We start from the raw sequence: 25,644 nt of genomic DNA on the forward strand, positions 1-25,644 counted from the left end.
TACTGCAGCCAAAAGCATTTCAACTGATATGCCTTCTCTCTTTCAATAGTTTCACTCTTACATAGTAGGTTTCTCAATATAACAAGGTGTGTTAGGTTGGATGCAAAGATAACTGCCAAAATTTCCTCCTATGATCAAGCTGCTTAATGTCTATTTCCCTTTTCCACCATTCTAGTCCTTTTGTCATGGAATACTGCAGAAAAATATAATGCCAGTTCCAGACTCAGGCTTTAAGAGAATTAGCATCTTTCCTCCTCCTTAACTCTCTTGGAGACCGGTCACCATGTAAGAAAGCTTAGGCTAAACTCCTGAATGGAGAAAGGCCTTGTGGAGAAGAATCAAGTAACTTCAACCAAGAGGCAACACCAAGACTTCAGCAATTTGAGTGAAGCCATCTTGGACCTTCCACCCCAGTTAAGTGAAGATAGCTGACACATCATAAAGCAGACTAGCCATCTCCGCTAAGCCCTTCCTGAATTCCTGGCAACAGAACTGTGAGCAATAAAACATCTGCTGTTTTTAGTCACTAAGTCTTGAAGTGGTTCATTATGAAGCAATTAATAATTTATAAACAAATTAATATTATTTGGTTTTTTGCTTTGTAAAATTGCTGTAGTCATTTCACAATGATAAAATTATTTAGTGAGTCACTAATAGCTTTGAATGCTAACGAACATTTTTCTCAAATATGTGTTTTAAATCTTGGCTCACAAAGGAGAATTTGTTTCTAAGTATGTATGTATCGCTTTGTTAGTATCCTGTGTACTTTTTTAATATAACATTTAAAAAATATGTAACATTTAAACATGTAAAATGTAACATTTTAAAAATAAATACAAATAAATGGGAAACGATTTGCAACAAATTAGTTGCTATCCTTAATAAGCAAAAAATTCTCACAAATAAAAAAGAAAAATTTTACTCCCTTAATTTTTTAAATGGGAAAAGCCATCTCTGAAGAACCATAAATGGTCAATAAACATGAAGGGGGACCATCTTAAGCTCACAAAGTTGAAACATGAGGCATCATTTTTCACCGACTAAATAGCCAAAGAAAAATTTAAACAGTGAGACAATACCAGCAAGCTTCCACTGAAGAACGGGAAGACCCTAAGATAGGCTCCAGGAGTCTACGATACCAGTCTCCTTGAACTATGGGGACGTGGACGTCCCTGGTCACAAGTTGCCTGACTTTGGGCGATGTCTACGGCTGTAAATTTGGGATTATATAGCCACAGCACAGAACTGTTGTAAGGCTCCAGTGATACTCATAGGCAAAAGCAATATAAGTGGCTGTTAGTTTTTGTTCAGCCTATTCATCCTTACACTTACTTTTGTCGGAAAAGAACTGGAATCACAGGAAAATCTGAGGTTTTTTTTTTTTTTTTTTTTTTTTTGAGACAAGAGTCTCGCTCTGTCGCCCAGGCTGGAGTGCAGTGGCACATCTCAGTTCACTGCAAGCTCCGCCTCCCGGGTTCACGCCATTCTCCTGCCTCAGCCTCCTGAGTAGCTGGAACTACAGGCGCCCGCCAACATGCCCGGCTAAATTTTTGTATTTTTAGTAGAGACGGGGTTTCACCATGTTAGCCAGGATGGTCTCTATCTCCTGACCTCGTGATCCGCCCGCCTCGGCCACCGCGCCCGGCCGAAAATCTGAATATTTTAATGGAAAATTGGGAGTGAGATTCGGGAATTACTTGACACCAACAATGATGGGTGGTGCCAGGAGAAAGCCAGGGTGGGAACGGCCCAGGCGAGATGCTGGACCCTCCAGGTGCCGCCGCTCACAAGGACCCCCGACTCCTAGCGCACCCTTCCCTGGGCTTGGACGTTCCGCCGGGCTAGCGGCTACCTGGAGAAGGCGGTGGAAACGGTAGAGCCCGCGGCTCTGATTGGCTACCTCAGAGCAAGGGGCGGGGCGGCGGAGGACCCGAAGGGCGCGAGAGCGGAACACTGCGTACGCGCACTTCCGGTCTTTGTGGCTTGCAGCTCGGGGTGGGCGGCTCATTTCCTGGCCGCTCCTGGGCTTCGCGGTGAGGGACGTGGGCCCCTAGGAAGAGGGAGGTGGGGTTGGGAGCGCGCGCCGGACAGTGGAGGAGCCCCGCTCCTCGGCCTGCCCATCCCCAGGTCGCGGCCCCTTAGCCCGCGCGGCGTCTCCAAGCGACTGGGGAACTCAGAGGAGGCCAGCACTCAAACTCCTGCTTTCCAAAGGAAAACGCAGTTCCGCTGACCCCGTGACTTCGCAAATGCTGCGGTTTAACCAAGGATATAAAAATAGAAGGGCTAGTTAGTGCGGCCGGACTGGTTAAACCTTAAATTTGTAGGCTAAATATTCTAATTAATCTCTAACGTTAACCGTAGTGTGAGGAATGAATTTTACTCATCTGTCCTGACAAACTAAGGGCATACATTCCTATCGATATCTCGCCATCCTAAAAGCAGGTCAAGTTTGGTCTGTGTCACAACATTTAATACCTATTTGTTAACATATTTTGCTTTTGAACATTTTTAGTCTTGGCATATTCTAAGCTTTTTCAGAACTGATACGCATCTTTTTGCTTCTTTTGTGTATGTGATACCTATCATGTTTTTGAACACATGGTAAGCATTTTACAGATACGTCTTGGTTCTTGGTCAATTCCTCTGTAGACTCGTTTATTCATAAGCAAAAATCTTAACCTAATGCTCAGTAAGTGCCTCAGTGTTTGTTGAAGTAATTCGGTAAACACCAAATGCGATCAAATGACAAATATCCAATATTTACATCAACTCATGTTTAATGTGAACTTTTAAAAAAAGTTATTACTGCCTTAAATGAAAATCAACATTACTTGCTTTAGATAGAAAGTAAGTAAAAATAAATGTTTAAAATCAGTATTACTAAATTCTGCCTAAATATTTTTACCCTTGGAAGTCTGATTCTGAAGCCTGTATTTTATTTAAAAGAGAGTTCTACAAGTTCTATTAATACATACATGTTAAAGATAGACTTTTCTCCTTGATACAATCAGAATTGAAAGAGAATTGGAAAGGAAATTTTTTCACTATGTGATTGATGTTAATGTTGCATTCACATTCTTAGGCTTCTAAAATAGTTTTTTCTAACATTAGTGGTAGGAATTCTTCATAATGGGAGACACTAATTGAGGTTAATGATTTTTAGTTTATCATCTCATTATTGTTTTATTTAGTGATGGCCCCAAATCTACTCCTTTTCAATATATTACTAAAGTTACTCATCTTTATTATTACAAGTACTTAGAGATTTTATTGATTGCTGTAAGTTAACTGCTTTTATATCCTTCAGGAAAGAAGAGATTACTCACACTCCTTCTCAAGCACAGAACCAGTTGTACTGAGCTTTTTGCTAAGCTGTTTCAGCCAAGAATGGCTGTGGAATCTGGAGTGATTTCAACCCTGATACCTCAGGATCCTCCGGAACAAGAACTAATACTAGTGAAAGTAGAAGATAACTTTTCCTGGGATGAGAAATTTAAGCAGAATGGGAGTACTCAATCCTGCCAAGAATTGTTTCGTCAGCAATTCAGAAAGTTTTGCTACCAGGAGACACCTGGGCCCCGGGAGGCTCTGAGCCGACTCCAGGAACTTTGCTATCAGTGGCTAATGCCAGAGTTGCACACAAAGGAGCAGATCTTAGAACTGCTGGTACTGGAGCAGTTCCTGAGCATTCTGCCTGAGGAGCTGCAGATCTGGGTTCAGCAACATAATCCAGAAAGCGGCGAGGAAGCTGTGACCCTGTTGGAGGATTTAGAGAGGGAGTTTGATGACCCAGGGCAGCAGGTGGGAACAGAGAAAAGTGATGTGGGAAAAGGAATTTACAGCCTGGAGCATGTAATGGTATCATAACAGTAGGATAAAAATTTTTATGTCTCTACTGAACCCTAACCTGAAGTGACTAATAGAGCCATACTTGTCTATACCCTTGAATGGTCTTTTTCCCCTGTCCTTCAATCCCTGGAGATGTCATCATTGACCTCTTTGAGATTTTTACTAAGCAAGTTTTCCTAGGGATTTTCTCACAAAGCTAACCATATTTTACTGATTTCAGGTCCCAGCTAGTCCACAGGGACCAGCAGTGCCATGGAAGGATTTAACATGTCTCAGAGCATCCCAAGAGTCAACAGACATCCACCTCCAGCCCTTAAAGACACAGCTGAAATCCTGGAAACCATGCCTTTCCCCTAAAAGTGGTGAGGAATGGGAAATCATCTGGAAACTCTTGACACTTAGGCCTCTGTTTTTGAGAATGCAGAATTAATTGCACTTGACAAACTTGCCACATGTGAGCATCACCTTTATTATTCTAAACCAGAGGTGCTCGCTTTAGCGGCTTTGTATTCACCCCTCATGAATTGCTGTCAGCCCTCCTGTGTGAGTTTCCCTGTTATTCATTCATTCATTTCATTATGTTGTAACTTTATAAAGTGTCAATACATGTCTGGTACTGTGGTAGGCCCCAGGAGAGGTTTCAGGTCTAGGTGGGTGATGGACAAATAAAAAGGCAGTTGCAATGTAGTAAATTATAGAATATAAGTAGGCAGTGGGTACTGTTGGAGCACATCTAAAGGCACCTAACCCAATCTTAGAGGATCAAGGAACACTTCCTGAAGGAAGAAAATCTAAGCTAAGACTTGAACTATGAGTAAGAGAAAGCCAGGTAAATAGGTGCGAGGAGGAGTAGCCCAAGTAAAGGCCATACCATCCCGAAGGTGTGAGAATATAACCCATTCTGAAAATTGCAGGTAGTTTAATTTGACTTGAATGGAGAATTGACAGGTGGTAAGAGAAGAACCAGAGAGGAAAATAGGATCCAAGTCATGAAGACCTGTATGTCATGCTAATTTGTTTGTATAGTTTCTTAAGTGCAGTGGGATGCAGTTGAAGGATTTTGGACAAGGAGTGACATAGTTTGATTTGTAGTTTAGAAGTTAGCTGCAAATGGAGAATCATGTGAGGAAGGCAAGAGTATAGTCCTATTAGAGACTGCTGTAATCCAAGTGGCCACAGTGTATTCAATCAATGTGTGTTATGGTGAGCGGTGGAGAACATAAAAGCTGACTCCTGTTCATCAGCATTTAAGTTGTTTTGCAACATCTGATAATTATTAGAACTAGAGTGTGAGGGAGAGGAGGATGATACTGAGGTTTCAGTCTTCAGCAATCTGGTTAATGGTAGTACTGTTCATGTGAATGAGAAAACATAAGGAAAAACACATACATCTGATGATGTGTTTAGGTTGGTACATTTGGTGCTTGTGAAATATTCAAAAGTAAAATGCCCAATTAGCATAAGACTAGAGCTTAATAAAATATGGATATAATTGGGGATCTGGGCAGACATTAGTCAGACAATAGCTTACAATGTAAGATGTAATGGAAGCCAAGGGTAGAGAGTTTGTAGAGTAAGGATACATGAGAGCCCAAAACAGAATCTGGAGGAACGCTCGTGTTTGAGTGATTTACCCTAGAATCTAAGAAGGAACAGCCACAGAAATCAGGCTAATATCACTGGAAGAGAATGTCTCTAGAAGGAAGGTGTGATCCTCAGTGTCAATGCTACAGAGAGGCTAAGTAATAATCTAGAAAGTACCTGTTGGATTAAAGAGCTATGAAGTGATCTTGATGAGAGTAGTATCAGTGGAAGTAGGGGACGGGGCGGTGGGGGGCGGGGGAGGACAGTAAGGCAGAAACCAGATTGTGGAATGAGGATACTTTCACTTGAAAGGCTGCAGACAACTCTTTCAAGAAATCACTATGAGAGAGTGAGGTTGTGAAACCACTATGAGAGAGAGTGAGGTTGCTTGAGGGAGATATGTAGGCAAGAAGGTTGATTTTAAAAGGAGAGAGACACTTAAGCTTATTTAAAAGCTGATGAACAGGAATCAGTTGAGAAAGAGATTGTAAATAGTAGAAAAAAATTGTAGGTAATTTATCAATTGATGTCTCAAAAGAGGCAGGAAAGGATGGAATTCGAAGTGTAGATGTAGACTTTATTATTAGATAAGAGAGACCCTCTTTTGGCCAGTTGAAAAAAAAGATACTGGAGGACAGTGACATCTTTGTAGGTAGAAGCTTCTGTTTTCTCTCATGTAGAAAGTTTTGACGGTGACAAGAGAAATGTAATATCTGTTTTTTTGCTACTTATTGTTTCAGATTGTGAGAACAGTGAAACAGCAACAAAAGAGGGCATCTCAGAAGAAAAATCACAGGGACTCCCTCAGGAACCTTCATTTCGAGGAATTAGTGAGCATGAAAGCAATTTAGTGTGGAAGCAAGGAAGTGCTACAGGGGAGAAACTAAGATCTCCTTCCCAAGGGGGCAGTTTTAGTCAAGTGATCTTCACAAACAAATCTCTAGGAAAGAGAGACCTTTATGATGAGGCTGAAAGATGCTTGATTCTAACTACAGACTCTATAATGTGTCAGAAAGTTCCTCCAGAAGAGAGACCTTATAGATGTGATGTATGTGGGCACAGCTTCAAGCAGCATTCCTCTCTAACACAACATCAGAGAATCCATACTGGAGAAAAGCCCTATAAATGTAACCAGTGTGGGAAGGCCTTTAGTTTGAGGTCCTATCTTATTATTCATCAGAGAATTCATAGTGGTGAGAAAGCATATGAATGTAGTGAATGTGGGAAAGCTTTCAATCAGAGCTCAGCCCTCATTAGACATCGGAAAATCCATACTGGTGAGAAAGCTTGTAAATGTAATGAGTGTGGCAAAGCATTCAGTCAAAGTTCATATCTCATTATACATCAAAGAATTCACACTGGTGAGAAACCTTATGAGTGTAATGAATGTGGGAAAACCTTTAGCCAGAGCTCAAAACTCATTAGACATCAGCGAATTCACACAGGAGAGAGACCCTATGAATGTAATGAATGTGGAAAAGCTTTCAGGCAGAGCTCAGAGCTGATTACTCATCAGAGAATACATAGTGGAGAGAAACCCTATGAATGTAATGAATGTGGAAAAGCTTTCAGTTTGAGCTCAAACCTTATCAGACATCAGAGAATTCATAGTGGAGAGGAACCTTATCAGTGTAATGAATGTGGCAAAACTTTCAAAAGGAGCTCAGCCCTTGTTCAGCATCAGAGAATTCATTCTGGGGATGAAGCTTATATATGTAATGAATGTGGGAAGGCTTTCAGGCACAGATCAGTCCTTATGCGCCATCAAAGAGTCCACACTATAAAGTAATTTGTGAATACTGTGAATAGTGTAAATACTTCAGTCAGATTTTTATGTTTGTTAGTCAAAAGAGTTTACTTTGGAGCAAAACTCCATAAAAGTTATAAAATACTAGATCTTGAGTCTAGCTTGCTTTGTGCAGCATTTCCCAGTGCTAATGTAAAGTGTCCCTTGAAAGCTTTTCCTGTGACTAATCAGAACAGAATACAGAAGAATCATTACTTCCAGCTCTTATTAGGAATACTCAGGAAATACGAAAAGTGGGAATGTAACATTGAAACCTCATTTTGTATGAAAGTGTCATGAATATAGCAACCCAGGCTCTGTCACTGCATCTGATTGTTAGTGTGCCAGGTTATGGGGCTGGTGTGGACTGTGTGAGGCACTTTGTCTCAGGAACTAAAAAAACAAAAAAAACTGACCCAATAAAGAACAGTGACAGAGCAGCAGGAAAGGTGGGGAAATGGCTTCATCAATGATTTGTTGAGCCCAGGGCAGGCCAGGAATTAGATAGGCGTGAGAAGAAAGAATATAATTTACCCAAAGGTTATTTTTTGAGTACCTACTTTGTCCCAGGAACTAGGAATACAGGGGAAACAAGACTGTAATCTCTACAGTCTAATGGGCAAGGCAGCCAAACAGGCAGTGAAAGTGGAATGCTCCTATGTGACCTTAAGGAGCACCTGACTCAGCCTTGAATAAGGAAATGGGGGAAATGGCCTGAAGGATGAGGAGGAGTTAGCCAAGGTGGTACTCCAGGGAAGTGGTACCCCAGTAAAGAACAGTAGCCAAAGGCCAGAAACAAAGTGTGGAGCATTCCTTGAGTTCCTGTTGTAGTGAGGTCTTGTCTGTCAGAGAAGTCTGGGTCTGGCCAGACTCTTAAGCAGTGCCAATGGAGAAGTTCCTGTTAATAGACAAAACCTGGAGCCCTTGGGCCACAGGGTAGTCAAGAGCTTTGTCTTGGTTTATGTGACCCCAGGGAAAGGGCAAATATGTGGTTTCCTTGCCCAACCTGTAGGCTATCCTAGAACTTCCATGAGGGTGGTGGTGGGAATGAGGGTGAGAAAGAGCCCAGCCTATACCTCAAGAGTCTGTTAGAGTGTTAAGACTCTATTCTCCTTTGATTCTAAAGACAGTATCAGAGCTGCTGTCAGGTTTCTTAAAGTTCCCAATGCTCTGGATCAGAAGCTGCCATATCATTTGTTTCTGGGGCTATACGCCCACAATTCCTAGTACATTCCCTTGGGCTTTGGTGCTCAAAAAATATTTGTCAGTTGCTGGGTCTGTGGCATTCTATGGGCACCTCGCACATGTTCAGTTTTGTCTCATGTCACCAGTATTTCACAATATCTTTGGCAATTTTTTTTTTTTTTTTGAGATGGAGTTCGCTCTTGTTGTCCAGGCTGGAGTGCAATGGCATGATCTTGGCTCACCGCAAACTCTGCCTCCCGGGTTCAAGCGATTCTCCTGCCTCAGCCTCCTGAGTAGCTGGGATTACAGGCATGCACCACCACAGCTGGCTAATTTTGTATTTTTAGGAAAGACAGGGTTTCTCCATGTTGGTCAGGCTGGTCTCGAATTCCCGATTTCAGGTGATCCGCCCGCCTCGGCCTCCCAAAGTGCTGGGATTACAGGCGTGAGCCATGGCGCCCAGCCATCTTTTGCAAATTTTATTAAAGACAATGCTAAAAGGAAGTGACAACTGAAACTAATGGTCACAGTCAGTCGAGACTTCCCTTTTCTGAGGGGCCTAGCAGGAAGAGAATATTTAGACTGATGCTTAGTGTAAGATGGAATGTTGTACAGGTTAACCAGCAACACAAAGACATATTCAAAAGACCTAATAGGTCGGAAGAATAACACACCACACCAAAAACAAATCTGTATGGAAATCTAGAATCACGTGCATAGAAAAAGAATTTTCATGAGGATAAAAAGAAGCAAAGAGAAGTAATGCTCTTATTGGGGCGTACATCAGTGGACATGTGCTAACCAGTAAGAACAGCAGGAGGCCTAAATGCCCATGTTTAGGGAGAGAATATGGAAAAAATGGATGGGATTATTTGGAAAAGATATAAGATATTAAAATACGTGGTAAGAGCTACTCAACTCTTGTTTTCCTCCTTTTCCATAGATAAAGACCTGAACAAACTGAAAAGGTAGGATGTAAAGTAGGAATTGTAAAATGGAAATACTCTTTATATAAGAAAGCTCTACTGTATGTCAGAAAGCAATGTAATAGATAGACCAAGCACAGTGGCTCACACCTATAATGCCAGCACTTTGGGAGGCCAAGGCTGGAGGATTGCTTGAGTCTAGGAGTTCAAGCCGAGCCTGGGCAGCATAGTGAGACTCCATCTCTATAAAAAATAAACAGAATTTGCCAGACATGGTAGTGCATGCCTGTAGACCCAAGTATTTGAGAGGCTGAGGTGAGAGGTTCGCTTGAGCCCGGGAGGTCGAGGCTTCAGTGAGGCAAGATCACACCACTGCACTCCAGCCTGGGAGAGCAAGACCCTGTCTCCAAACCAAAAAAAAAAAAGGAAAAAAGTAAATGTAATAGATACTTGCTAAGGGCTTTGTATATACTTACTATTGTTATTTCTCAGCACATATGTAGCAGATGAGGAAATGAAGGCTAAAGGTCATATATCTACAAAGTGGGGAGGTCAGACTTTGAACCCACAACCTGACTGTGGAGCCACTTCAGTATACTCTCTCCCCATAAGAAAGTTCTAATAGAAAAAAAATGCTACTTAAGTAGGGAAATCACAAAATAAGTGCCAATGAACAATAAATGTTCAACCTCACTACAGTTAAAATGTATATTAAAGCAAGAGTTGAGATGACACTTTTCCTTATAAAACAGACGGATTCAGGGACATTCGGACTCTAATGCTGCTGGTAAGACATGAATAAATACATACCATCTTTGGCAATCAATACCAGAAGCCTTAAGCATTGCCTTTTGACTTTGAAATTGTACCTGGAAATGTATGTTTCAGTAACCATCATGAATGTACACAAAATCCTGAAACTGTTAAAACTGATGTCACAGGCCAGGCACAGTGGCTCATGCCTGTAATCCCAGCACTTTGGGAGGCTGAGGCGGGTGGATCACCTGAGATCAGGAGTTCGAGACCAGCCTGACCAATATGGTGAAACCTCGTCTCTACTAAAAATACAAAACAATTAGCTGGTGTGGTGGCATGCACCTGTAGTCCCAGCTACTTGGGAGGCTGAGACAGGAGAATTGCTTGAACCCGGGAGGTGGAGGTTGCAGTGAGCCGAGATTGTACCACTGTATTCCAGCCTGGGTGACAGAGTGAGACTGTGTCTCAAAAAAAAAAAAAAAAAAAAACTGATGTCAATATTAAATGAAGTATTCATGATATATTGTTAAGTAAAAATACTATAAAACAATATGTACAGTATGATCCTATGTAAAATATATATTTATGTATTAAAAATACTGAAAACATAAACTCAAAGTGCTATACTGGTTATCTGTGGGTGCTGAGGTTGTAGGTGATGTAATTTTTTTCTTGTGCTTTTTTGTGTTTTCCAAATTTTTCTATAGTAAACCTCTAATACTCTTAAAATTAGGGGGCAAGAGTGAATGGAATCCCAGGATACTTGAGAAAATATTTTTAAAGCACTTGCTTTTCATAGCATCTCTTGTCTCTTCCAAGTTTCAGGAAATTAGCTAACTTGTTAACTCTGATCCCTTCATCACTGGTAAAATGACAATGGTAAACATAACCATCTCACACCTAGTATATTAAAAAGTCTACAAAGTATAAATCTGGGTGCAAAAGGAATTCTTGCCTGAAAGATTTACAGTTGAGAAAAGCAATAGCTTTGAAGTGGAGATCTTTGATTATTAGAATTTTTCCATGTATTCCGTAGCCATAAGCAAGTCATCTTCCAACTCTAGACCCTCACTTAAAGGAGCTGATGTAGATGATCTCTTATGGTCAAAGCTTCAACATTCCACTTTTTATGAAATGGAAGGGGCACCAATATAGGGTGGATGTTAAAGGAAATTTTTTCGTCTTCACCACTCTTGCTTGGAAGAAAAGTAATTCATGCCTTTCCCTTCTGCTCAGGGCTGTCCTGTTTCTCTTGGTATAGAAGCAGTCCAGGGAATAATAATGTCTACCTTAAATGAGTCTTACACAGATTTTAAAAGATAATGTGCAATTTAGGCAGTGTACTTAACTTTGATTTCCTGCCTTTCCCCTTCCCTCATTTCCATAGCCTGCAACTAATACATCCAGCTGAAAGGATTGGAAATTTAAAGCAAATCTGACCCTCATCTCTCCAAGCTCATTGAAGACCTGCTGAAGGAGGAGGTGGTCATGGCAGGTCCACAGGTCTAAGCTTGGTCATTCTCAGCAATTAGTGTTGGAGATTCCAGTCTGGTGCATACAGCCACCTCCACTAAAGGGAAGAGAGAGTCCTAATTCTGGTGAACACAGGACGTGTTTGTGTTTAAGAGGCTCCTTCTTGCTCTCATTCCCATTGTCCTCCAACAACAACTAAATCTCAGATGCCCCCTCACTTTGGTTAACTGCAGCCCCAGAGACTATTTTAGTTTCCTGACATTTTTTGGCCCAGAAAACAGAAACTGAGAACACCAATTCCCTATCTTCTTCCCACAACCTCTTCCCCATCGTCCTAGCATTATCTCTGTTCATGTTATTGTGTTCCGTATTCCTGAATGAATAATTTCAAAGCAAACTTTTAAAACTCAAGTTTTATTGCAGTACATCTTGCATTACATTCTAATAATAAATGGTTGAAGTATAAATTTTGAAATTAGTTACCAAAAATCATTTACTAAACAGTAGTTTTACTAAAAATACTAGGATTGGGAAAAATAAACACTAATAGAAAGTACTCCAAAATGTTAACGTTTCTATCGGCAATGGGATTGGGGGTGGTTTATACTTTCTCATTTTCTGTATTACCAACACTTACAATTCACAATCAGGAGAAAAACCTATTAAATGATACTTAAAACATTAAATCTCTGATTGTCACCTGTAGGAAAAGGCAACTCACTATCCATTTGAAAGATCCCTTTAGACTTCTGATCGACCTCACTCGATAACTGCACAACCTCTGGACGCAAAGAGGCCGAACTGTCCCCCCAATTTCACCTCCCCTATTACCCACAACAGCAGTGATATGGTTTGGCTCTTGTGTCCCCACCCAAATCTCCAATTGTAATCCCCAGGTGTTGAGGGAGGGTCGTGGTGGGAGGTGATTAGATCATGGGAGCAGATTTCCCCCTTGCTGTTCTCATGATAGTGAAATTCTCATGAGATTCGGCTGATTGATAAGTGCCTGGCATTTCCCCTGCACTCTCTCTTGCCACCTTGTGAAGAAGGTGCTTGCTTCCCCTTCGCCTTCCACCATGATTTAAGTTTCCTGAGGCCTCCCCAGCCCTGCAGAACTGTCAGTCAATTAAACCTCTTTTTTTTTAAATAAATTACCCAGTATCAGGTAGTATCTTCATAGCACTGTGAAAATGGACTAATACAAGCAGTGATCACCAAGTCTTCTTTAGAAATGACACTACCTAGGATATCTTAGAAGAGGAATCAAACTTTCTTTTAGGTATTAATTGCCCTCAGCAATTGTGGGTTAATTAAAACTGCCAAAATAAAAATTAGCAGAGAGAGTTACAGGCAGAGGTTATAGCCCATACAATGACATGAAGATAAGATAGGATCTGGAGACAGCCCATCATCAGGACTCTTCTCTCCAGCAGGAATTAGTTGTCATAAAGCCTGGCTCAGAATCCCCATGTGTTGCTTTTCCTCTTCCTACTTATAATCACTGAGTTGGGGAGCCTATTCTAGACCCAGAATGACCTGCGAGACTCTGAAGTACTCAGAATTAGTGTGGTGAGAGACTGGTGCATTTTATGGGAAAAGGCATGTATGTATATACACAGGGAAAGAATGCATATCAGAGGCTAGAGAGACAGTGGGGACTGGAGTGTTTGTGTCCCATGACTCTGGGACTCAGGCAGTGGGAAGTATAAAGGAACACAGTGATCTGCCTTCCCAGGCTCTGCTATTCCCCATTCCCTGCCCACACCCCTCCTTACCAGGCTTGCAGGCCCTGAGCTATTACACTTGAGGGCAATAAATATTTGTTGAATTACTCCCTCAGATTCATTTTTTTAAAATTAGGTCTATGACAATTTCTGCAGTAGAGAAGAGTCTTGATGGAGTGTCTCCAGATCCTGTTCTCTTCTCCCCTGTGCTTGCTACCTTCTACCCACCTTTACGTCTGAGATACCATCATATCCAGGAAGTCTTTAGTGACTCATAGACCAGATTTAGGTATCCCTGCCATGTACACTTTGATGGAAACCCGCATTTTTCCTACCAAAGCACTTACCACATTTTACTGTAATTACTGTTTAGTATATATGCATATCCTATTAACCCTTAACTCTGGGAGGGCAATGACCAGGTCTACCTCAATGCCTAGCACATAGCAGGTGCTCAATAAACAAGTAGACTTGAATTAACCTCAGCAGGAAGCTCAGGATTGAGGAGACAACTGGCAAGGGGGCAGAATGAGGCACCATTCCTCAGGTACTATTTTACTGCCTCAGATATTATTAAACTAATAGCATAATTCAATATTTTCACAACCTCCCAATTCAACATTTCAGATAGTTGAATAACTCTCAGCACATGCCTCCACCTGCCAAAATACAAATGCTCTTGCCAGGCACATTTGCCATTTTATAAGAAGCTCTTTCAGGATCTCTGCCCCAATCCTGGCATTGCTGTGAAGGTGCCCAATGGAAATTATATCTGAGTTGGCAGAGAGTGGAGTGAAGGGGATATTGATGAGTCTCATCCAGAAATGGGTTAGGCATTTCAAGGAAATATCTACCATTCTTTTTGGAGAAGACTTGGGTAACATTTTTCTTCCATTTAACACTTCAATAATCAAACAAACATCTTTGTGTGGATGTCTTCTTATAGTACCGAACTGGGCGGGAAGGACAGAAGTTCTGCTCTCAGGAAACTTTTCTTTCCTGTGGAGTCTCACCCCTACAGTGAACTCCTTGCATTTCACAATTGTACAACTCTTACCCATAGAGTTAAACTCTGGTGTGTGTTCTCTGATGCTGCATAAGGCCTGACCTATGCCTAAATGTTTTTCTACATTCACTACATTCATAAGGCTTCTCTCCAGTGTGAATTCTCTGGTGCTGGGTGAGGGCTGAGCTCTGATTGAAGGATTTTCCACATTCATTACATTCATAAGGTTTCTCTCCAGTGTGAATTCTTTGATGTTCAATAAGGATAGAACTCCTACCAAAAGCCTTACCACATGCAATACATTCATAGCCTTTATCTCCAGTGTGAATTTTCTTATGCTGAATAAGGGCTGAGCTCCGGCTGAAGGCTTTCCCACATTCTCCACATTCATAAGGCTTCTCTCCAGTATGGATTCTCCGATGCCTGATGAGCTCTGAACTGCCCCTGAAGGCTTTTCCACATTCACAACATTCATAGGGTTTTTCACCACTATGAATTCTCTGATGTCTAACAAGGTCTGAGCTCAAACTGAAGGCTTTGCCACATTCTTTACATGCATAAGGTCTCTCTCCAGTATGAATTCTCTGATGTCTAATCAGCTTTGAGCTCTGGCAAAAGGCCTTCCCACAGTCAAAGCACTCATAGAGCTTTTCCCTAGTGTGAACTCTCTGTTGTGTAATATCATTTGAATTCATACTGAAACTTCCTTCACTCTCATGAGATTCAAGGACACTGTGTTCTGTGGGGATTCTTCTGTTGAAGGTTGCCAGACTGAAATGTCTGTCCTGGGAAGGAAGCTGACTGAGTTTGTTCCCTGAAGCATTTCCCTTTTGCTTCTTAGACTTGTCCAGACCTCCCAAAGCTTCTTCAGCTATCTGTTGGGAATGGGTTTCTCCAGGAAGTTTTCCTGGTGATATCATAGCTGCTGAGGCTACACATTCAACAATTTCTTGCTTTGCCATCAACACTTTGCCAGCCACCATCCTGCCATCTAAAAATGTGAATAGAAAGTGTAAGTATCATTTACTTCCCATGACAGAAGAAACTGTTGTAGCAGGAACACAAACCCAATGAAATAGGTATTTACTTATTAGGAGGACAGTTCTCAAAACTAGATTCCCAATCTAGAATTCAGAGAAGTGGCCTGGGGTAGCCAAATATGGCCCCCTTGGAGAGTAAGGTAGACAAAGAAATGAATTAGTATTGGAGAAGAGGGATGGTGAACAAGGAAAGACATTAGTTAGAGGGAATGGTGACAAACAGGAATATTGGCGATAAACCAGGAAGCTAGGAGACAATCTTGGGTTAGAGAAGATACGTTTTTAGGTAATGAGATAATCAGGAAAAAAAGGTTAAAAGGAATGATCAGGATAAAGAAAGACATCTAAGAGTCTTAAATCTGTGGTCTTCTATCAATATAGGAGAGCAGAAGATACGATTAGGAAATGCTTTGGGAGTTAGCACTGAACAGAGGTAGCTGGGCAGCAACTAGAAAGCATTAAGGCAATTTCAGATTCTGATAGGTTCCAAATGAATTAAATAATTATAAGCAAATAGAATAAGACACAGACCCAGAGAAAAGAAATACAGGTTCCTAACTCATTCTCAGGTCAGGTGGGAATTTTTTTTAACATTAAAAAAAAAATTTTCACTTAAATCATCCATGGAATACAAAAGAATCTTATAGTTTTACTTTTTAAAATGTGTAAGTATCAAAGAAGGGGATGGAGACAACTCCTTCTTTGAGCATTTATACCTAAAAACATGACTGCCCAGAGCCAGACCTTCTGGCTCTCACAAAACATGCCCCATCTCTAGTAGTCTCCTGTTATGAGTTACTGGAAATCTCTCTAGATAACTACAGTAACTCAGAAGGCTACTACAGATGGGGCATATTATATCAGCCATCTACTAGTTATATCTAGAGATTTCTAGTAACTAGAAATGGCTGATATAACTTGAATTATTTTATTCTGAAAAATACATCTTCCCAAAAGCCCTCTAAATGTATATGCATTTTACATATCAGGAAACTGAGGCTCAGAGAAGCTAGGTGAGGCCATAGAAGTAATAATTGTTAAGAGTTAGGATTCAAATAAACATTCTTAACATCAAAACTTGTAATCTTTATGCTATCTGCCTTCCACATTGGAAGGATGCAGGGCTGTAGTTGCACTGAAACAAAATATAACTTAAAAATCATTTAAATTTGGCTTTGGAAAAGCATTACGCTTTTATATAAAAATGAATACCTATTTCTGATATTAAGTTCACAACACTTCAAACACAACAATAAAGCACCACAATTGATACCTGATCAAAGCAGAGGGTTGTCTGGCTTCCCGTTTTCCCCATTCCTTACCAGAAATTAAACACAGACGACATCACCTCTAAAATTCATATTGTCCTTGGATTTTAGATAGAAATTTAAATTATTCATTGTTTCATTTATTCAAAAAGATAACATTTATGAAAAATATACTTGCATACAATAGAGGCATAAAAATTAAAAGTACCAAATAGGTTAAAGTCAGAGACCCAACAACCTAATGAGAAATTTTCTGAAAGTAATAAATAGGTCAAATTATTAAGAGTATCAATTATAGGGTATAAAGTGGCAATATAATTGTGTAGGGACAAAATTAAGGGCAATGAAAATTAGAAAAGCAATGTAACTTATGGGATTTAAATACGTCTTCAAATTCTGTAACTATATGAAGTCAAATTATGAGACCAGAGAAAAATTTTGTCCTCAGATGTATACATCAGGAAGACATCAAGATTTTTATTTGTTCAACTATACATTTATTATTATATTTAAAAAGTTGGAATAAATAGCTAACTAGAGTAATTCTTAGAAAAGACAAATAGAGATTACAAGTAGAGACTGGGCACGGTGGCTCACACCTGTAATCCCAGCACTTTTGGAGGCTGAGGCAGGCAGATCGCTTGAGGCCAGGGGAGTTCAAAACCAACTTGGCCAACATGGCAAAACCCCATCTCTACTAAAAGTATAAAAAATTAGCCAGGCATGGTGGTGCACGCCTGTAATCCCAGCTACTCGGGAGGCTGAGGCACGAGAATCACTTGAACCAGGGACGTGGAGGTTGCAGTGAACCAAGATCACACCACTGCATGACAGAACAAGACTGTCTCAAACAGAAAAAAAAAAAGATTACAATAAGAAATGGTCACTTGATTATTCAGAAATACTTGCATAGAGATAACCCAATTACTATCTCCCAAGAATGAAAACTAATTCGTAATCAGGTCCAAGTCTGGTGGCTGGAGGGTGGGGTACAGATTTATAAGAGGCTCTTTGGAGGAGAAATAAGGCACAGGTATCTCTGTTAGAAGAGCTCTTCTGTTTTTGTTGTTGTTGTTTGTTTGTTTGTTTTTGAAACAGAGTCTTGCTCTGTCACTCAGGCTGGAGTTCAGTGGTACAATTATCAGCCACTGCAGCCTTGAAATCCTTGACTCAAGGGATCCTCCCACCTCAGTCTTCCCAGTAACTAAGAGTACAGGTGTGCATCATTGCATCCAGTTAATTAAAAAAATTTTTTGTAGACACGGGGTCTTGCCATGTTGCCCAGACTGGTCTTGAACTCCTGGTCTCAAGCAATCCTCCTGCCTCAGCCTCCCAAAGTGATGGAACTACAGGCATGAGCCACCACACCCAGCTAGCTTTTCTCTTTAACACACCTCCTGCTTTTCTTACTTGTTCTCTGGGGTGGCTCCTCAGTGAGTTCTGCCAGCTCAGCAGTTCAGTGAGCAATTCCATCCTGTTTAGTTTAAAATCCTTTTAACTAGGGATGTGGCCTTCAATTGCATATTGACGAGTATGCTTTTAGCCTTAATGCTATGTCAGTGATGCTCCACTGCCCACCCAGTTCCCCTTTACCAATATGATGCCTCCTTCCCTCAGCTACTGTGAATGTTGGCTCCTCCAATGATGTGAATGTCTGTGTCTCCCCAAAATTCATATGTTGAAGTCCTAACCCCCAAGGTGATGGTATTAGGAAGTGCGGCCCTTTGGAAGGTGACTAGGTCATGAGGGCTTAGTGACCTTATAAAATAGGCCCTATGGTGCTCATTTGCCCCTTCCACCACATGAGGACACAGTGAAAAGGTGCCATCCATGAGAAAGTGGGACCTTACCAAATACAAAATCTGCTAGCACCTTGAACTTCTCAGCCTCCAGAACTGTGAGAAGTAAATCCGTGTTGTTTACAAGCCACTCAGTTGATGGTATTTTGTTATAGCAGTCCTAACTGATTAAGACAGCTCCTAACTATACAGAGATGCCTCCTTCTATGGAGAATTACCCTGGCTAATGAGAGCCACTTGGCCCAGGAAGTAACTTCCACCTTCATTGCCCCATCTCTGCGTCAAGAAGAGACAACTCTGCAGTGCAATTATGCTTCAGCGGCCCATGAAATGCTCCAAGGATTAGACCAAGGCTAGACTGTAACTGAGACCACATCATTGCTTGCTCTTTTCCCTTCCTAATCCTGCTTCTCTCCCTCCATTACAGATTTTTCCTGAAGAACACATCGTCAATAAATCACCTGCACCCAAATCTCCATCTCAGGCTCTACTTCTGGCAAGGCATATCATGAGGCTAGTGAAGCACCTACAAGAAACTTATAACTCAAGGTTGTAAAAATGGCATGGTGACTCTTACAGTCATATCACAGTGGGCCTCTCCAACAATTTAAACCTCATGACCTAGGTGAAAGCTGTAAAAGGATCCACATTAATTCTTCAGAGGCAGGGCTAAGACTTTCAAGACTGAAAAGAGACTAGCATAAGGAGACTTAACAGGAACCCAGTCAAGGCCATTTATGGCCATGGGACCACGCATAAATGGAGAACGAGTAAATTTTGCTAAGTCCAAGGACATTGGAGAGATAGAGCCACTATTACTGATATGGTGACTGAGTCAACAACATACTGCCACTATGAAGTAATAAGAAAATAAAAAGTTAAAAAATGTAACAGATAACAGTTGGAGGGTGAATATATTTTAAATCAATCAGATCCTCATTAGAGTATTTTATTTTGTCTTGATCCCCAAACTTCAGATGAATGTGGAGAAACTGAAGCATGTCCAGAGAAAAGTGGCAAGATATTCAAACAGACAGAACACAGATGGGATCAGAGGGAGTGAGAGGCTTAGTTAAAACAAGGTCAGGAGGCTGGGTACGGTGGCTCATACCTGTAATTCCAGCACTTTGGGAGGCCGAGGCGGGTGGATAACAAGGTCAGGAGTTTGAGAACAGCCTGACCAATATGGTGAAACCCCATCTCTACTAAAAATACAAAAATTAGCCAGGTGTGGTGGCGGGTGCCTGTAGTCCCAGCTACTCGGGAGGCTGAGGCAGGAGAATCGCTTGAACCCAGGAGGTGGAGGTTGTAGTGAGCCAAGATCACACCACTGCACTCTAGCCTGGGCGACAGAGCCAGACTCCATCTCAAAAAAAAAAAAAAAAAAAAAAAAAAAGTCAAAGTGCAGTGTACTCACTGCATTCAAGTATAGATTGTGTTTTATGAGGACTCTGTAAACTAAAGAAAGTGGATTATGAATAAATTAAAGCTGGGAGTATTTGATATGGACATAAGGAAGAATTTTAATATAGTATGTTTGCTAGGGTTTCCATAACAAAATACCACAGAATGGGTGGTAAACAACAGAAATCTCTTTTCTCACAATTCTAGAGACTAGAAGTCCAAGATCAATGTGTCAGCAGGTTTGGTTTCTTCTCTCTCCTTGGCTTGCAGATGATGGCCACCTTCTTTTCTTGTTGTTGTTGAGATAGTCTCACTCTGTCACCCAGGCTGGAGTGCAGTGGCGCAATCTCGGCTCACTGCAACCTCCACCTTCTGGGCTCAGGTGACCCTCCTGTCTCAGCCTCCCAAGTAGCTGGGGCTATAGGCATGCACCACCATCCCTAGCTAATTTTTGTATTTTTAGTAAAGACAGGGTTTCACAGTGGTCTTGAACTCCTGACCTCAAGTAATCTGCCTGCCTCAACCTCTTAAAGCGCTAGGATTACAGGCATAAGCCACTGCACCCGGCCACAGATGGCCACTTTCTTGCTAGGTCCTCACAAGATCATCCCTTGGTCTGTGTTGTGTCCTAATCTCCTTTTAAGGACATCAATTATTTTGGATTAAGGCCAACCCTAATGACCCCATTTTAACCTTTATAAAGGCCCTATCTCTAAAAAAAATGCAGTCATACTCTAAGGTTCTGGCTGGGGGTTACAGCTTCAACATATGAATTTTGAAGGGACACAACTCATCCCGTAACAAATAACAATATGAAAAGCCCAAGAAGCACTTACCACAGTCTCTGTTCCTTAAGATTTTAAAAAAAGAAAGTAAAAATAGTCTACCTAAATGATTTCGTCATTTACCTGATTTAAGGCAGGGGACCTGATGAGATGAATTTTCTTTTTTAAAAATTTAAGTTCCAGGATGCATGTGCGGACATGCAGGTTTGTTACGTAGGTAAATGTGTGCCATGGTGATTTGCTGCACCTATCAACCCATCACCTAGGTATTAAGCCCCACATGCATTAGCTATTTATCCTGATGCTTTCTCTCCCACCCCCACAGGCCCCAGTGTGTGTTGTTCCTCTCTCTGTTTCTATGTGTTCTCATTGTTCAGCTCCCACTTATAAGTGAGAACACGTGGTGTTTGGTTTTCTGTTCCTGTGTTAGTTTGCTGAGGATAATGGCTTCAGGCTCCATCTATGTCCCTGCAAAGGACACGATCTCATTCCTGTTTATGGCTGTATAGTATTCGATGGTGTATACATACCACATTTTCTTTATCCACTCTATCACTGGTAGGCATTTGAGTTGATTCCATGTCTTTGCTATTGTGAGTAGTGCTGCAATGAACATATGCATGCATATATCTTTATAATAGGATAATTTATATTCCTTTGAGTATATACCCAGTAATGGGATTGCTGGGTCTAGTGGTATTTCTGGTTCTAGGTCTTTGAGGAATCACCACACTGTTTTCCACAATGGTTGAACTAATTTACATTCCCACCAACACTGTAAAAGTGTTCCTACTCCTCCACAGCCTTGCCAGCATCTGTTGTTTCTCGACTTTTTAATAATCGCCATTCTGACTGCCATGAGATTAGTTTCTCATTGTGGTCTTGATTTGCATTTCTCTAATGATCAGTGATGTTGAGCTATTTTTTATATGTTTTTTTGGTGCATAAATATCTTCTTTTGAGGTCTCTGTTCATGTCCTTTGCCCACTTTTTAATGGGGTTGTTTTTTTCTTGTAAATTTGTTTAAGTTTCTTGTAGATCCTGGATATTAGACCTTTGTCAGATGGATAGATTGCAAAAATTTTCTCCCATTCTGTAGGTTGTCTGTTCACTCTGATAATAGTTTCTTTTGCTGTGCAGAAGCTCTTTAATTACGTCCCATTTGTCAATTTTTGCTTCTATTGCAATTGCTTTTGACATTTTCATCATGAAATCTTTGCCCATGCCTATGTCCTGAATGGTATTACCTAGATTTTTTTTCTAGGGATTTTATAGTTTTGGGTTTTACATTTAAGTCTTTAGTCCATGTTGGGTTTATTTTTGTACAAGGTGTAAAGGAGGGATCCAGTTTCAGTTTTCTGCATATGGCTAGCCAGTTTTCCCAGCACCATTTATCAAATAGGTAATCCTTTCCCCATTGCTTGTTTGTGTCAGGTTTGTCAAATATCAAGTGGTTGTAGATGTGCAGTCTTATTTCTCAGATCTGTATTCTGTTCCATTGGTCTATGTGTCGTTTTTGTACCAGTACCATGCTGTTTGGGTTATAGTAGCCTTGTAGTACAGATTGAAGGCAGGTGGCATGATGCCTCCAGCTTTGTTCTTTTTGCTTAGGATTGTCTTGGCTATAAGGGCTCTTTTTTTTGTACCATATGAATTTTAAAGTATTTTTTTCTAATTCTGTGAAGAATGTCAATGGTAGTTTAATGGGAATAACACTGAATCTATAAATTACTTTGGGCAGTATGGCCATTTTCATGATATTAATTCTTCCTATCCATGAGCATGGAATGTTTCTCCATTTGTTTGTGTCCTCTCTGATTTCCTTGAGCAGTGGTTTGTAGTTCTCCTTGAAGAGGCCCTTCACCTCCCTTGTTAGCTGTATTCCTAGGTATTTTATTCTCTTTGTAGCAATTGTGAATGGGAGTTAATCATGTTTGGCTCTCTGGTTGTCTATTGTTGTACAGGTGTGCAGTACACACAGAGATATAGGAATCCCTGTATATAGGAATGCTTATGATTTTTGCACATTAATTTTGTATCCTGAGACTTTGCTGTAGTTGCTTCTTGGCTTAAGAAGCTTTGGGGCTGAGACGATAGGGTTTTCTAGACATAGGATCATATTATCTGCAAATAGAGACAGCTTGATTTCCTTGAGATGAATTTTCAAAACCCGTTTTAATGTAGCACCTGCTTGGTGCAGAAGATGCTTAAGAGGGCCTGCTTGGCTAATGGTAGTATCAGGGTATGATGTCTGGGGAAGGTTGGGAAGCAGTTTCCCAGAAGAATTCAGTGGATGGATGGTATGGATTCCTTTGGTGAACTGCCGAGGTCCAGGGTCTGGCCCTTGGGCTTAGGTCCTCATATACCTAATTTTATCATCATACAAAAAATAGATTTATTTCTTGGGGTAGACTCTTAATAACTAAGCCCGTGAAACTCAGTAATAAAAACAGAATGAGAATTAATGAGTAATGTAACCATCACATGGACCGGACTGAACAAATGCAATTTTCTTATTACAGCTAAGCTTCATAGGAAGTTAATAAGATTGCTTGGTGAAGACAAAATCAGAAGGGTAGTCAGATTTAACAAAAGATTAATGAGAACAAGCTGGTATACCTGATATATCTGCTGCCCATAAGGATGATTTTGCCAATAACATAATCAAAGTCCTTTCAGTTCTAATCCCTGGCATCTGTGACAGCTATCAATTTATTGCCTCAGTTTCAAATCTACGCTTCATTGCCCTGTCTGTGATACTGGACTATTTGCCAGCTGGCATGATGTGAGCTTTATCAATAGAGGGGGTTGCAGAGGAACTGGAAGAAAGGGCTTTTCTTCCTGGTTCTGGCATGTTCTTTGTGTTTGTTTCTGTAGCACATGGGACACCCAGCAGTGCACATCCCAATGAGTTCCAAAGGCCCCATCCCTATGGGTAGCTTCCCAGCAAGTTCTGTACCAGGTCAGCTCCCCATGGGGAGCTTCTAGCACCCCAGAGTGTGGCACCTCAGTGAGTTCTGCCAGCTCAGCACTGCAGTGGCATCTCCATCCAGTGGGCTGTGGCTGTGCCCTCTCCAACAAGGCCTGGATCTAAGACCTGGCAGGAAAGGGGAAGTTGTGGCACCCTCCTGCAAATTTGTTCTTACCTTGGATGTTCTGCCTCAGCCCTAGAGACACTCTATATCTGTTATTCCTGTATTCTTTTGAGTTTCACTTTTTGTTATAACACTTAGTAGTTAATAATTCTTAACATTAAACTTTCCCTGTTCAAGTGATTATGTGGTTTCTATTACTGAAAATGTATTCATCTCCATCTTAGGGACTGTCTTGCCAATGAAGCCAAAATTAAATAACAGAATACTGAGCTTTGAATATTATGGATATTTAGCCAGGCATGGTGGTGTACAACTGTAGTCCTAGCTACTCTGGAGGCTGAGGCAGGAGGATCACTTGAACCCAGGGGTTCAAGGCTGCTGCAGTGAGCTGTGGTTGCACCACTGCACTCCAACCTGGGTGATAGAGTGAGACCCCATCTAAAAAAAAAAAAAAGAAAGAAAAAAGAAAAAGAAAAAAAATAATTATGGGTATTAGAGAATTTTACTAAAGACTTTAATTCTTAACCCAAAGTTACAAATGATACTGGAATTTCAGATTCTAGGCAGAGCCTAAGGAAGAATATTTCTAGGCAAAGAAGCCTTTCCACAATACTTAGTGATAGCCACAAGTGGCTGTCATTAAGAAAATGAACCGTGCCACAGTTGATAGCTCTCACCTCCATCCTCAACCCCACATGGACTGGGGCTTCTCACCTCTCTCCTGGAAAGCCTGGGACTCCTGAGTCTCAGTCGTGCACTGGTTCTCTAAGGGCTGCACCGGGCTATTCAGAGACAGAGACTTCAGTGCTCCTGTGGATGTCATTTCCTGCCAGAACATTTCTTGGCCATGAGTTGTGTCCTAGGAGTAATCAAGTACCAGCACTATCATTCTGAGGATACACAAGCAGAAAACTCCTAGAGCAACAGGGCAGGAACAGAAGAATCAAAAACTCATTCAAATGATTAGAGAGAAAAAAAAACAGGACCTTAAGAGCCCTAGTGACTTGAACCCAATGAGTGAATAATTAATAACCCAAAAGAAAGAAACTGTATAATTCTCTGAGAGCTGAGTCAATGCCCCAGTCATAATTATGGCTTCCCCATTAACTTACAATAGATCAAACAAACAAAAATGTTTACTTCTTACCTGTTGCCTTGGCTCCTCCAGTTCTTTTTCCAGCTCCTCCAGCATAGTCACAGCTTCCTCTCCATTCTCTGGCCGATGCTCTCGCAGCCAAGCTTGCAGCTCCTCAGGAAGGATGGCCAGGAACTGCTCCAACATCAGCAGCTCCAGGATCTGCTCCTTGGAGTGCACCTCCGGCCTCAACCACTGACAGCAAAGCTCTCGCAGCCGGCTCAGAGCCTCCCGAGGGCCAGTGGAGTCAGAGTAACTAAACTGCCTGAACTTCTGCCGGAATACCTCTTGGCTCCAGGGATTTCCCTGAAGGCCAAAGTCCTGGTCCAAAACATAATTTTCTTCTTCAACCTTGACAACTATAAGTCCTTCCTGTTCTTCTGGCGCATGGTAGGCCAAGACTGTGGCCTCTCCTGACATTCTGGGCAGAGACAGTCTGAAAAGGCTGACCAGGTGAGGCAGGGAGGAGATGGAGATTTGCGTCTGAGAGATTCCTTCTGAATTCCAACTCCCCAGGACGCTCCTGAGGGTGGACAATGCTCATGTTACACAGGGAAAATAATGTACTTGGAATATAAATACAGGTTTTTGAAGCCCAGTTGCCAGGGTGCATAGCATTGTAAAGAAAACTGACTAACAGGGCACTTCCACATAAATGATACATTTATAGATGACTCAGGATTTTTTTAGGATGTGAAAGAAAAATGTTAGTATGGCTGAAATCAATTTGGCCTTTAGTAATACTGTTAGGAACATTAGGGATAATAAAATAGTGCTTGTAGATTATAGAGAGCAAGAAAAGCACTATAGTATATGATTACGTCTCAGA

The 25,644-nt window shown here is 41.2% G+C and overlaps 2 protein-coding genes across 6 annotated transcripts in view; one reads left to right on the plus strand and one right to left on the minus strand.

Moving 5' to 3' along the window:
- The first annotated feature begins 1,496 nt into the window (after nucleotides 1-1,496).
- Nucleotides 1,497-9,775, plus strand: ZNF397 (zinc finger protein 397). 2 transcript variants are annotated; one of them, XM_019014056.4, is made up of 4 exons: nucleotides 1,497-2,033; nucleotides 3,308-3,858; nucleotides 4,070-4,211; nucleotides 6,174-9,775. In XM_019014056.4, the coding sequence occupies exons 2-4, from the start codon at nucleotides 3,388-3,390 to the stop codon at nucleotides 7,220-7,222; spliced, it is 1,662 nt and encodes a 553-aa protein (XP_018869601.2). In that variant the 5' UTR covers nucleotides 1,497-2,033; nucleotides 3,308-3,387; the 3' UTR covers nucleotides 7,223-9,775. The 2 variants fall into 2 exon arrangements, with proteins under 2 accessions (XP_018869601.2, XP_018869602.2); XM_019014057.4 differs by having other exon boundaries at nucleotides 1,498-2,033; nucleotides 3,308-3,801.
- A 2,179-nt stretch (nucleotides 9,776-11,954) lies between these two features.
- Nucleotides 11,955-25,644, minus strand: part of ZSCAN30 (zinc finger and SCAN domain containing 30) — a 41,065-nt gene continuing 27,375 nt past the window's right edge. For all 4 annotated transcript variants that reach the window (XM_004059324.5, XM_019014058.4, XM_019014060.4 and 1 more), the window contains exons 2-4: nucleotides 24,828-25,338; nucleotides 24,395-24,539; nucleotides 11,955-15,280 (exon numbers count right to left, since the gene is read on the minus strand). In XM_004059324.5, coding sequence (XP_004059372.3) covers nucleotides 14,349-15,280; nucleotides 24,395-24,539; nucleotides 24,828-25,235 — 1,485 coding nt within the window. In that variant the 5' untranslated portion in view covers nucleotides 25,236-25,338 and the 3' untranslated portion in view covers nucleotides 11,955-14,348. The remainder of the gene's footprint in view (nucleotides 15,281-24,394; nucleotides 24,540-24,827; nucleotides 25,339-25,644) is intronic.

Source organism: Gorilla gorilla, chromosome 17 (genome assembly GCF_029281585.2).
Source record: "Gorilla gorilla gorilla isolate KB3781 chromosome 17, NHGRI_mGorGor1-v2.1_pri, whole genome shotgun sequence".
Taxonomy (NCBI): Eukaryota; Metazoa; Chordata; class Mammalia; order Primates; family Hominidae; genus Gorilla; species Gorilla gorilla.

Excerpts from the sequence above, each read along its gene's own strand:
- ZNF397 (XM_019014056.4), top strand. The coding sequence starts at position 3,388 with ATGGCTGTGGAATCTGGAGTGATTTCAACCCTGATACCTCAGGATCCT. Across the intron at positions 3,859-4,069 it reads ACAGCCTGGAGCATGTAATG|GTCCCAGCTAGTCCACAGGG; the intron begins GTATCATAACAG and ends TACTGATTTCAG. Across the intron at positions 4,212-6,173 it reads ATGCCTTTCCCCTAAAAGTG|ATTGTGAGAACAGTGAAACA; the intron begins GTGAGGAATGGG and ends TTATTGTTTCAG.